Genomic DNA, 13,609 nt, shown 5'->3' with positions numbered 1-13,609 from the left:
GAGGAGGATGTCCCGGGCCTCAAGCTGGTGGACCCTGAAGTCCAAAAGGCTTGGAGGGTCCCCTTGGGCCAGAGTATGGAGCTGAATTCAGGGAAGTTTCTTGACTTGCCAGGAGTCATCTAACAGACAGTGCTTCCTGGTCTTTGTGGGTATCTCCAAGGACCCAGGGAAGCGAGCGTTCCCTTCCCACAGTGGGTAAGAGAGAGGGGAAGGAAGTGCCATTCATACGTATTGTTCTTCACCTGTTTCAGTGCATGCATTAATGACCGCCGACGTTTCCTGACAGACAGTTCAGAAACCTTTGGGGAATATCAACACCGAGCCTCACAGCATTATGAAGTGGAACCTACCTCATCTCCTTTTTACAGGTGAGGACACTGAATCAGAGAGAGGACAAGTGATTGCTAGTGGTGGAGGAGCCAGGATTCAGATCCAGGACAGGCTGACTCCGGAGTACCCCTCTGTCCTGGCTCTCCTGTAATCTCTTCGACAAGGCCTGGAGGTAGGTATTCTTAACCATTTTGGACAGTTGAAGAAATCAAGTCTGAAAGAGTTAAGTAACTTCAGGCATTCATATCCTAAAATCTCCACTGAGCAAGTTTTTAAAAAAATTTTCTGACCTAGTTTCTCTTATGTAAAATGGAGATAACATACTGCACAGGACTGTTATAAGGATGAAATGAGTCATGAGTGAAAAGCACTCAGTGTAGTCATTGCCACATAGTAAATGCTCAGTAAGCATTCATTGTTATTATCATTATAGTAATGCTTTCAAGAAGCAGTGGAGTTTACAGAAGAGAAACTAGAATTCCGTCAGATACTTGTATCCTCTTTCTAATAGAAGAAACTTGGCTCAGAGGGGACAAACTATAGTTTGTAACAAAGCAAAATGAGAACCTGGGTGTTACCTGCCTCCTCTGATGATTTTTTGGTTCAGTTATCTGCAAGTCATGTGGACTTTCGCTGGGGAAGATGATTCCAAGTCTCATAGGATCTATGGAATCCTGGCTAGTTAGTTGCACAGGGGACATATTTTCTATTATATTCTGGTGTCTGCTTCAGCAAAAACTTTGGATGATAGAGCCAGGTAGACCTAGGTTGGTGCCCAGGCTCCATTATTTGCAAGCTGTGTGACTTGTGCAAAAGACTTCACTTCCCAGAGGTCTCATGTGTGAAGAGGTGATAGTATTTCCTGTTTTCATTGACAACGTGAAGGTTAAATCAGAGTAAGTAAAGATGTAGCATACTTGGTACATCTCTGTTGTTAATAAATGGGTGGCTTTGAGGGAGGTGTTGTGCTCAGCCTGAAAATGCAGAGCAGAGCCCCAGCTGTAAATTATAGGTGTCCCAGCGAGTGCCTGGACTGAGGGAAGGGTGGATGGGAGTAGTGGAGTGAAAACAGAGGGAGCTGAAGGGAAGAAAGTTTCTAGGCAGTGATTCTTAGAGCTGTTCACTACTTTCTCCTCTGTAGCTCTGCCCTCTTCAGGGGAAAGCCCTTCACATGAGGAGCCAGGAGGAGGTGGAGGTGATAGGAATTGAACTTTGTAAAGCCATGCCCCCGGTGAGTTAGTACTCTCTCTTTCCCCCTTACAATACAGTTTTGCTTTTCAGGATTTGGCAATATTTGTTTGCTTCTGAAAACTCTGCTTAAGAGTTCTGTCCTGGTGCCTGGTTCCTATTTCTTCCCTTTCTGATGAGTGGTGGGGTCACAGGGATAGACTCAAACAGCCCAGTGACCTCTCAGAGCTTCCTCTTCTTCCTATTTGCTATTTATTCTTCATTCAAGAAATAACCCACCTGAGCCCTTCCTTCATGCTCAGTCCTTTCATAAGCATCGGACTACACAGGAATACAGTCCTTCGAGGAAATTTGAAAGCAAGCCATGATTTGTCTAGTTCCTAAATCCCTATCCTGGCTCTCAGAGAGCTTGCAGTCTGTTGGAGAAATGAAAAGGCAGCAAACATTTATTTATATGAAGTGATCAGTGCTGCACATGGAGAGTAGACTTCTTGTGGAGTAGTGGGGAAGGGCCATTAAGAGCCCATATGAGCGCCTTTGGGTGAATTAGGAAAAGGTGCTGCTTCCTCTGGCCTGAGGCTCTGTGACAGGCCACTATCTGCCAAGAAGAAATCTATTTTAGCTCTTTTTTGTCTCCTTGGAGAGAGAACCTTGCACAGGATATTGCCTGCACAGTCTCACACACTTGGAGGGAGGTAGAGTTGGGAGGACTTTAACCACAGAGGAAGTGATTCCTGAGTTGCATCTTGAAGGAAGTGGAGGAAATCAAAAATAACTTAAGATAGTAAAATTGTTTTTACTTTATATCAAAGACACAATGAACAATTGATATCAAAGCCAAATACCTTTTCTTACATGATAAGCCAAAATACTTGTACTACCAATGGACCTTGTTTCTTAAGTATTTAAACACTAAACAAAAGCATTATTGTTGTCGGAGGAGAATACTTTAAAGAGTGGCAGAGTATGTCATCAAGTTTAGTAACATGGACTCCGGAACCAAATTGCCTGGATACAAATTCTAGCTCCACCATATACTAGACATCACCTTAATTTCAGTTTTCACAACCATAAAATGGTAATAACAATAGTACTAATTTATCGGATTGTTGCGAGGAATAATGAATTATGTTTTAAGTGTTTAGAGAAGTACTTGGCACATAATAAGCACTATTTTAAGCATCAGCTATATTTGCCTACATGCATATGTAGTTCCATACACATAGACATACACACACACACACACAAGTTGAAGAACTACAATATTATGTAGAACTACAATTGATGCATAGGAAGCACTGACTATCCAGTAGTTTTTTATTTCTTATGAAATATTAATTTTAAAAGTAATAATTTACACTGAGAGTGTCCTGGTCCTGGGTAAGGTGGACTGAGCACACTGCACCCTGTCTTTCCCAGTGATAGCTACTGTAAACAAGAACAGCGTGCCTAGAGCAGCAGTTTGAGGTGTCTAAAAAGTGAATAGTAGCAGGCAGATTGGAGAAGGAGCCCAAAATGTGGAGTACTCCCAAACATGTGATATGTTTACCTTTTTTTCCCCCTCCCAATACCTCCTAGTATGGATTCAGAAAGCATAAAACCCAGAAGTGATATTGGCCTGTATAGAAAGAACTACATGAACAACCTTTAGTTCAGGCTCAGGAAGTGGAGAAGGGATCTAATGCTCAGAGTGGCAGTGGAAGTGTCCCTTTAAAAAAATATTCTGTTTTCGTGTGCCCTGACAATTGCAGCAGGGTCTGCAAGAGTCTAAAACTCTGAGAGAGGAGAAATTTTCTCTGTGATTGGAGAAGCTGTGTTCCCCAGAGGGTGGGGTGCTTCTGCCCTCTTCCTGCTTTTCCCCAGAGGCTAGGTACAGTTGTGGCAAATGCACAGTGGGATAGGATAAATAAGCCCCAGTTACCTGGCCAGTGGACTAAAAAGGGGAGCCAGGGAAACGGAGGATACTGGAGAGATCACAGAGAGGGCGGAGCTTTGGCAATCAAACTACATAAAATGGTTTATGAACTCCGGGCTTACTCTGAGTTGCTCATGCATGTATCTAAAACTAAGGATTAGACCAATGTCCATGAGTGGGTACACAAGTAGGTTGGAGGTTAATATCACTACAAAGGCTTTGAAAATGTAACTGCGTTTGAAACACAGCTCACAGAGGGCTGGTTAGAACTTGGAGTTTGAACACAATATCAACCTTCTCCATAGAATTTAAACAAGACATAGAGTCTCATAACATCCAAAATGTCATGGATACAATCCAAAATTACTTAGGTTAAAAACTAGGAAAATTTCAATTCATACGGGGAAAGACAATCACCAAATGCTAACATTGATGTGCCACAGATGTTGGAATTATCTGATAATAACGATGAAGCAGCTATTATAAAAATGCTCCAAGTAAGGGTGAACATTCTTGAAACAGAGAGTCTCAGCAAAGAAAGAGAAAATATCAAGAAATGACAACTATAATAACCAAAATAAGCTCATTGGGTCAGCTTAGTGGCACAGTGGGGATGACAAAGAAAAGAGTAAATGTGAAGGCAAATAGAAACTATCTAATTTAAATAACGGAAAAAAAGATTAAACAGAGTCTCCGAGCCCTGTAAGACAATGCCAAAATATTTAACATTTATATCATTGAGTCCCAAAGAAAGAGAAAAAAGTGGAGCGGAAAAAATATTTGAAGAAATAATGCCTGAAAAATTACCAACTTTAGTAAAAGGCACAAACCTGTGGATCCACAAAGTTTAGCAAACTGCAATGTGAAAAATGCAAAGAAATCTTTGCCAGGACACTTTGTAATCAGACTGCTGAAAACTAAAGAAATGAAAAAACCTCAAAAAACAATGTTTAGCATAAAGAGCAATGGTGATTTGAAAAACTGTGGATTTCTTATCAGAAACCATGGAAGTCAGAAGAAAGTAGAACTTTTCTTAAGTACGTAAAGAAAAGAACTGTGTCCAGTAAAATTAGCCTTCAAGAATGAAGGTGAAATAGTTTCTCATATGAAGGAAAACTAAGACTGTTCATTGACAGATTTCTAGAGGGATTGCCAAAGAAATTTCTTCACATAGAAATTATACCAGAAGAGAATTTGGAATATCAGGAATGAAAGAAATGCAACAGAAATAGTAAATATGTGTATGTAAATACAAGAGACTGTTCTTTTGAGTTATTTAAAACAAAACTAATAGGTTTCATGAATAGAACAGGATTTGAACTTAGCTGGTCTGGCTTCAGAGACCATGTTCTTAAATACGATACTATACTGAAATTAGATAAAATATAAGTGAACTCTTATTGAAGTATTGAACCAAATGTTTCACCTGTTTTTGGCCCCATCCTCCTTCTCTTTCCCATCCTCTCTTCGTCATTATCCTAGGTAACAATTCTTGAGCATTTAGCCAGGTACTGTCCCTGTTATTTCATTTAATTCTCACAGTGCTACTATGAAGTAGGTACTAACATTATTCCCATTTTTCAGGTGGGTAAACTGAGGCACTGGAGAGTTAATTAAGTTGGCCAAGATCATCCAGCTAGTCAGTACCAGAGTCTGAATTCTTTAGAATAGTCTGACCTTTTTCTCTGATGGTTATTTAAAACTCATTCTTAGATGTCGATGTAAGTGAAATCACAAAATAAGAAATGGAAAATCTGCAGGCAGCACCCACAGAATGGATGACTGATATCACTTGCTGGTTGGTTAGGACATTCAGCCCATGTAGCAAAACACAGGTTGCATGACATGTGCTTACCTCATATGATCTCTCTTAATACTTCTTAGCAGATCATCAAAAACCAACTTTCCAAATGTCTTCTCTCATAATACAAATACGCTTTTATTTCAAAAGAAAAGAATGTTGCTAGGCATTTTTTTTTCTTTCATTTTTTAGGCACACCTTTTAACATCTCAAGAACACTAAGATTTTTTAGAATATATTGTGGAGATTGAAATCATGTTCTTCAGGTCAGCATCCTTCCTTGAAACTTTCCCTCGCAGTCCCAGAGCTCTTTAATTTCTCTGTGTAGAAAAGTGATCTAGCTCCTACCACAGATAAAATAATTTAGTACTGAATGATATTCTGTTTTAAATGTCATGAACATGTTTTCATAAACAGTTATTTCATAAAATTGTAAATGCTCCAAATGTGGAGAGTGTCAGTCATATTTTTTTTTTCATATGTAAAGTATACCTAGGCTGAAAAGTTATCCAGTAACTAACCACCTCACCTGGATCATTTAGACCTTCAGTACATTTATGTACGCACAATGTTTTTTTCCCCCCAAAGTGTGAACAGTGTAATCCTTTACCTTCGATCCAGCTAAGTAAGGGCATGAACACTGATTGAACAGGATTGTATTTCTGTCACTTCAGGATTCAATGACTTTCACAGATGTGGCCATAGACTTCTCTCAAGATGAGTGGGAATGGCTGAATCTTGCTCAAAGGACTTTGTACAAGAAGGTGATGTTGGAGAACTACAGGAATCTGGTTTCCGTGGGTAAGAGTATCTTCCTCCCCATAGGAGTCTTTCCATCTCAGTCATCTTTCATGCCTTTATCAGTATATTCCTACAATGTCACTCTTCTTTCAATACCATTTGGACTCTTTCATACCTCTGGAATAGCCACAGCCAGTTTTTTTATCTTTCTTATGCAGGTCTTTGCATTTCTAAACCAGATGTGATCTCCTTATTGGAGCAAGGCAAAGAGCCTTGGGTGGTGAATAGAGACATGACAGCAGGCTCATGCCCAAGTAAGTCCAGAATTACTAGAGCTGGGGAAACTATTCTCAAGGTGTTTCTTCACTCCAAGACTTGTTGGAAAACACTTCTCAAAATTGCCCCCCAATTTTATTTTTTTAAATATTGGGCTTCCCTGTGGTACATATATACAATGGAATATTACTCAACCATAAAAAGAGATGAAATGCTGCCACTTGCAACAACGTGGATGGACCTCGGGATAATCATGCTAAACAAAATAAGCCAGACAGAAAAAGTTGAAAATCACATGATATCACTTATATGTGAGATAGAAACCTAAAAGCAACAAATGAACAGGACAAACAAACAGAGACTCATGGACATGGACTATAGACTAGTGGTTACCAGAGGACTATAGAGTAGTGGTTACTAGTGGGGCGGGGAGGAGGGGGAAGTAGACGGGGTGAAGGGATCAAATATAGGGTTTAGCAGGAGGGTGAAGTGGGTATAAGGGATCAAATATATGGTTGCTGAAGGAAACTGGACTTTGGATGGTAAACACACAGTAGAATATACAGATGTCAAATGATAATGTACACCTGAAAATTATATAATTGTATTAACCAATGTTACCTCAATAAACTTAAAAATAAACAAACAAACAAATAAATAAATACTGGGCTTCCTGGGCATCTGGGCATGCCTGTGCACGATGAGATTGGCACTGTTTAGCAAATGCCTTAGTTCTATCACCATGATTCCTATAACTCAGATAGCAGAAACAGTTTGTTCCTTTCTCTTGTTGTACAAAAAATCTCTCCTAAACACCATTTCTAAACAGATCTTCCCTTCCCTACTGGTATGACCAACTACCTTTACTTTTACTGATTTCCTACAAATCCCACAGCTTGTTTCTGAACCCTTTTATGTTCCACTGATGTTTACCTAGTTTTGCTCCAGTATTATATTGTTTTAATCATTGCTGACTTTCAGCATTTCTGAATTCTTCAGACAAATTTGTATTTAGTTTTTTGAACTGGTTTTTAAGTATTTTCTTTTCTTTATAATGTGAGTTTACTGGGTTACAAAGTATTTTAGCTCTGTTCTTCCCTCTGCTTTTCATTATTTTTCTCCTTGTTGCTTTTTATTGTTGTTGTTATTTATTCTTGCTTTGTTGTTTATGTCTGATTTTTTCCCTTTCATGTTATCCCATGCCTTGAATTGGAAAGGTTTTTAGTCCCAAAAGTTGTTACCTTTATGATTTCATATATTTTTAAATCTGTATTTTAAAATTCATCCACTTGAGATTCAAAACATTATCTTTTGATATGCATATGAAAGATGAAGAAATTAGCTCACTAGTTTGCCTTCTTCTTCTTTGTTTATCATCTCCCCACTTTTATTTTAGTCATTGAGACTTTTGGCCCAGTTTATTTTCTTCAAATGTAATTATTAATTTTTCCCTGCCTTGCTTGAAAGCTGTTTTTCTGGTTAAGAAAACTAGTTAACAGCTTATAGATATGTATTGCAGGGAAATGAGCCTCACATGAGATGGTTAGCGTTTGTTCTGTGGCTGTAGTATGGCTTTTTCCTGTTGTCAGTTCTCATATTTTCAAGAAGAGGATTGTTGGTAGGTCACTTATAGCCCTAATAATGTACATTAATACATAAATAAAAAAAAATAAGTGAATTAAGTATCCAATTCTAGATATTAGACAAAACAAAATGAATCTTAAGGAAAACCAAAATAAATCATGTATACTGATATATACTGCTAGAGAGAAAAGTAAGGGATACATGAGTTAGAAAATAGTAGATTTAATGAAATCTGTGCTTCTGTAGAAAACCAGTAAAATATATAAACTGTCAGGACAAATGATAGAAAACACAAGAAAAGAAAGAATCCTAAATAACCTCTAATGCATAAGTACTTAAAAGAATCATCAGAATTTATTTTTCTCAACTTTCTGTAAATAATTTGAAAACTTCGATGAAACAGATGACATTTTAGGAGAATATAAATTACCACAACTGACACCAGAAGAGAGAAAATTTCAATAGACCAGTTACCATTGAAGAAATGTAGAAACTTATCTAAGAATTCCCTCCCCCAAGAAAAGCAACAATGCCAAATAGTTTCACAAATAAATTTTATAAAACCTTTAAGCCAAAATTTCATCAACATTGTTTAAAATGTTTTGTGACAAAGAATAAAAATGAGAGCTTTAAAAAAAAAATGTGTATATAAAGATAGCATAACTTTTGATACCAAAGTCTTACCAAAATAGCACCAAAAAAGGAAATTACAGGTAAATCTCAATTATGAATATTGGTATAAAATCTTAAAGTAAAATGTCATGTTGAAATAACATACCATACTTAAGGAGAATTTATTCCAGAAATGTAAAGGTGGTTGCATTGTCTACCTTTATCTAAAACCTGTCAAAAACATTAACCTTTATGGGTGTCAATAACTGTTTGATTCACCTGGTTTCATTTTGGAAGTTTTTGTTCTTCTAGCATTAAATGAGACATTCGCTTTCTTAATATCTTTCAGACTTGGAGTATGTGTGGATTGTCAAGGAATTATCTGCAGACTTTGACATTCATGAAGAAAAATTATCCCAGGCAATGATAATGGAAAGACTTACAAGCTATGACTTGGAGTGTTCCACATTAGGGGAAAATTGGAAATGTGAAGACCTGTTAGAGAGGGAGCCGGTAAGTCAGAAGCCACATTTTAGGCAAGAGACAGTCAGTCACTTAGATGCACTTATTGAGAAAAGAAATCATTCTAATAAATCTGGGACAGTTTTTCATCTGAGTACATTACCTTACATAAAGCATGTATTTCCCATTGAAGAGAAGATGTGTAATTTTGACACAGATAAGAAAAGCTTTAAAACACATTCATTTGTAAAAAAACACAAGCAAGTCTCTGGAGAAAAGAAACTTTTGAAATGTAATGACTGTGAGAAAATTTTCAGCAAAATCTCAACCCTTACTCTTCATCAAAGAATTCATACTGGAGAGAAACCCTATGAATGTATTGAGTGTGGGAAAGCTTTTAGCCAGAGTGCCCACTTAGCTCAACATCAGAGAATACACACAGGAGAAAAACCTTTTGAATGTGCCGAATGTGGGAAAGCCTTCAGCCAGAATGCTCATCTTATTCAACATCAGAGAGTTCATACTGGAGAGAAGCCTTATCAGTGTAAGCAGTGCACTAAAGCCTTCAGCCAGCTTGCACACCTCGCTCAACATCAGAGAGTCCATACTGGAGAGAAACCCTATGAATGTATTGAATGTGGGAAAGCCTTTAGTGATTGTTCATCCCTAGCTCACCATCGAAGGATTCACACTGGAAAAAGACCCTATGAATGTGTCGACTGTGGGAAAGCATTCAGGCAGAATGCTTCTCTTATACGTCATCGGAGATATTATCACACTGGAGAGAAGCCCTTTGACTGTGTTGATTGTGGGAAGGCTTTCACGGATCACATAGGACTAATTCAGCATAAGAGAATTCATACTGGAGAGAGACCTTACAAATGTGATGTGTGCGGGAAGGCTTTTAGCCATGGCTCGTCCCTAACCGTTCATCAGAGAATTCACACAGGAGAGAGACCTTATGGATGTACACTCTGTGAGAAAGCCTTTAGCCATCGTGGCTCACTTACTCTTCATCAAAGGGTCCATACTGGAGAGAAACCCCACGAGTGTAAGGAATGTGGGAAAGCTTTTCGGCAGAGCACACACCTCGTGCATCATCAGAGAATTCATACAGGAGAGAAGCCTTATGAATGTAAAGAGTGCAGCAAAACCTTCAGCCAGAATGCACATCTAGCACAGCACCAGAAAATACACACTGGAGACAAACCTTATGAGTGTAAGGAATGCAGTAAGGCCTTCAGTCAAATTGCACATCTCGTTCAACACCAGAGGGTTCATACTGGTGAGAAGCCCTATGTATGTGTTGAATGTGGGAAGGCCTTTAGTGATGGCTCCTACCTCGTTCAACACCAGAGACTCCACACTGGCAAAAGACCCTTTGAATGTCTTGAATGTGGGAAGGCATTCAGACAGAGGGCATCCCTGATCTGTCACCAAAGGTGTCATACAGGGGAGAAACCTTATGAATGTAATACATGTAGGAAACCTTTTGCCCATAATTCAACCCTCAAAGTACATCAGAGAATTCATACAGGGGAGAAACCTTTTGAGTGTCAGGAATGTAGCAAAGCCTTCAGTCAGATTGCTCATCTCACGCTACATAAGAGGATTCACACCGGAGAAAGGCCCTATGAATGTAAAGAATGTGGGAAAGCCTTCAGGCAGAGTGTACATCTCACTCATCATCAGCGAATTCATACTGGAGAGTCATCTTCAAGTCTTTCCTCCTCCTCAGGTCCTCTAGATTCAATCTTCTAAATACCTCTAGAATCCATCCATTTTGTTCCAATCCATGCCCCATCACCTGTAGTCCAACATGCAACCATCTCATTTGGATTTCTGCAGTAGCATCATGGCCACTTTTCCCTCTTGCTCCCCCTCAAGTGCATTTTAGCACTGTAGCCAGCTTAATTTCTTAAATATAAAAATCTATATTCATGTTACTTTTTCACTCAAAACACGTTTTGAAGAATATGCTAGATAATCTATGTAAAGGGCTTAGCACACAATCCTTGCCATATAATTAGTGCCATCAGGTAAATGTTTCCTTACAATCATGTTTAGTTGCAAGTAGAATGAACCAGTAAAGGTCAAGACTAAAACCACTGTCCCAGTAAGTGAGAAAGACGTACATATTCAGAATTGAAGATTGTATGACATACAAGGTCCCATAGTGGCTTAAAGCTCCCTCTGTGTGAGTAAATATAAAGACATATAGCCTTGTTGGTGAGGAATTCTCCCTGCACCTTGCACTTAGAAGTGAGAAAGGGCCAATTAGAACAAAAGCATTTGGTAGAATGTAGGACTAAACAGGGGGCAGTATTTAAAACAAAATAAAGAAAACTTAAATAGATTAATAGCCATAAAATAAACTGGAAAAGGTAAGTCAACACTTTCATCTGTAGAAATAAATGCACCACAGACAATTCCTATGATATTTATATTCTAGAACATCAAATAAATACAGTCAATCTCTCCATCTTGCTCTTTGAAACTGAAGACTGATCTCAAAACAGAAAAATATATCTTGCAATTAGCTTATGAATATTGATGTTAAAATACAAACTTATTTTTTAAATATAAAAAATAGAATAAATGGAAAGGTAGCCACGTCTCTGTGTAGACTCAAGTTTGTGAAAGATATTTTTCCTCCTATTAAATATATAAATTCATTGATATTCCAACAAAAACTCCAATGTATTTTTAAGTTGACAAGCGGGTTCTGACCATCTATAGAATTGTGATACAGCAAAGAATGATAGTACTCATTCAATTAAGATTAATTGAGCATTTACTAACGTGCCAAGCACTGTTTTATGTGCTGGGATACATCAAGGTGCAAAATGTGCAAACAGTTTCTGCCCTCAGATCTCGTAGGACAATACCCCCAAAAAGTGAAATACTATGTAGTAAGTACATGACATGTATGATGAGAAGTGATCTAAAAAAAGAGCTAGGGAGTTCTGGGAGGAGTGCCTTACTACCTCTAGAACATGTGGGCATTAGCAGTGGCGGGGGAGAGAGGAACGAAAGGTAACAGACACAAGGTATAATGAGAAGTCATGGCAGGAAGTGACGACATTGTTGCAGAAAGAGAAAATTAATGGTTTAACAGGGGGTTTAATAAGGATCATGAGAGTTCTAGCCACTCTTTATCAATGGTGATTTAGAGGCTGGTGGAGGATATTTTTTATAACAGCCTTATTGAGATAAAATTCACATACCTTGTAATCAGCCATTAATGACTTTTATGTTGAGTTGTGCTACCATCGCCACAGTTAATTTTAGAGCATTTTCATCACCCAAGAAATCCCATGCCCTTTAGCGGTCCCTCCAGCCCTGGAGGAGTTCTCATACCTGGAGCACCAGAGCTCTTGGGTTCCCTCTTGACTGCTGCTGGCGGCTCTTATCCAGGCCAATGGCATTATAGAGGGCTATGTGAGGGCAGCTCTTATCCAGAAGACATGACTACTAGAAAGTGGAGCTTTGGGGCTCCATCTTTATTTTGGCACAGAAGCAAAGAGATGATCTCATCCAAAGTACGTGGAGCTTCTAGACACTCCGTATATATGATAAGGAGGATTCTTCGTTGCATTTGGGAAAGATGGAGTGATCAAATGGCGTTGGGACAATTAACTCTGTGGAGAGACATAGATCTATCCTTAGCACACTAATGAAACTCTGAAAGATTAATGACATAAATGTAAGATATTAAAGTACAAGAAAAACTTAGAACGTTTTTATAACCTTGGCTTGTGGCAGACCTTCTTAAACATCACACACAACCCAGGAGCTGACATTAAACTACCATTTATGTGTGGAAAACATCAGAGTCCATTGACAGACAAATGAGAGACTGAAAGAAAATGTTTAAAACAAATAAAGGATAATAATCCCTGATAGTCAAAGCACTAGTACTAATAAATAATAGTAACATCTGCAACTCAGTAGAAAAATGGACAAAACTAACAGCCAGTTCAAAGAAGAGAGAATAAAAACAGCTGATGAAAATTACCCAGTATCACCAATAACCAGGAAAATCCAAAATAAAGTGATGACATATCAACTTTCCCCCAATAGATTGATTTTAAATCATAGAAAAGCAATAATATCGTTTCGGAAAATGTGGAAAACAAGGCAATTCCATTGTCAGTTATATAAGTTGCCATATGTACATAACCATTTGAATCAATATTCCTCAGAAACCAAAATAGGTAAATGTATAATGGCAAAAAAGATTTTTTAATGGTAAACTATTAGGGTAATGAGAAAAGGGTAAGTTAATTATTCTGTATTCATTCAATAGAATTATATGTATTTGTCAAAGAAAATATAAATGTGTATATAGCCATAAAGAAATACCTATGCTATACTAAATGAAAACATTTTCAGATCTGTATTCTAGTATAAACTCATCAAAAATAAAACCTAAAAAATATATTTTTGTTTTTCTCTGCTCGGTTTTCTTTGCCTCCTCCTGTTGCCTACACCATCTCTTCTTTTGCTTGGAGTAACTGGCATATGGTTCTGACGGACCTGGCCAATCACATTCTCTGGAGTTTGAAAGGCCATTGGATCTCTGTCATTCAGTGGCAGCTAGCTCTCTAAAGAGGTGATGCTGGTGTTCTTGTGGTTGTGATCTTTGGAGCCACCCTAGATTTTATGCTTTCTAAGGCTGTACTGTCTCAAACTACCCA

General features: G+C 38.2%; 1 protein-coding gene across 3 annotated transcripts in view; it reads left to right on the top strand.

The window, feature by feature from the left end:
• Nucleotides 1–13,609, top strand: part of LOC105304939 (zinc finger protein 28 homolog) — an 82,546-nt gene that overhangs the window by 50,072 nt on the left and 18,865 nt on the right. The window contains exons 1-6 of one of the 3 annotated variants that reach the window (XM_023522782.1): nucleotides 7–502; nucleotides 1,472–1,561; nucleotides 5,909–6,035; nucleotides 6,194–6,289; nucleotides 8,797–10,341; nucleotides 10,426–10,618. In XM_023522782.1, coding sequence (XP_023378550.1) covers nucleotides 1,502–1,561; nucleotides 5,909–6,035; nucleotides 6,194–6,289; nucleotides 8,797–10,341; nucleotides 10,426–10,618 — 2,021 coding nt within the window. In that variant the 5' untranslated portion in view covers nucleotides 7–502; nucleotides 1,472–1,501. Of the gene's footprint in view, nucleotides 503–1,471; nucleotides 1,562–5,406; nucleotides 5,501–5,908; nucleotides 6,036–6,193; nucleotides 6,290–8,796; nucleotides 13,353–13,609 lie in introns of those variants that run through there. The other 2 variants (XM_023522776.1, XM_023522777.1) reach the window with 2 other exon arrangements.

The sequence above is a fragment of the Pteropus vampyrus genome, unplaced genomic scaffold, assembly GCF_000151845.1.
Source record: "Pteropus vampyrus isolate Shadow unplaced genomic scaffold, Pvam_2.0 Scaffold357, whole genome shotgun sequence".
In the NCBI taxonomy this organism is placed as follows: Eukaryota; Metazoa; Chordata; class Mammalia; order Chiroptera; family Pteropodidae; genus Pteropus; species Pteropus vampyrus.
This window is presented reverse-complemented; position numbering and strand designations above follow the sequence as displayed.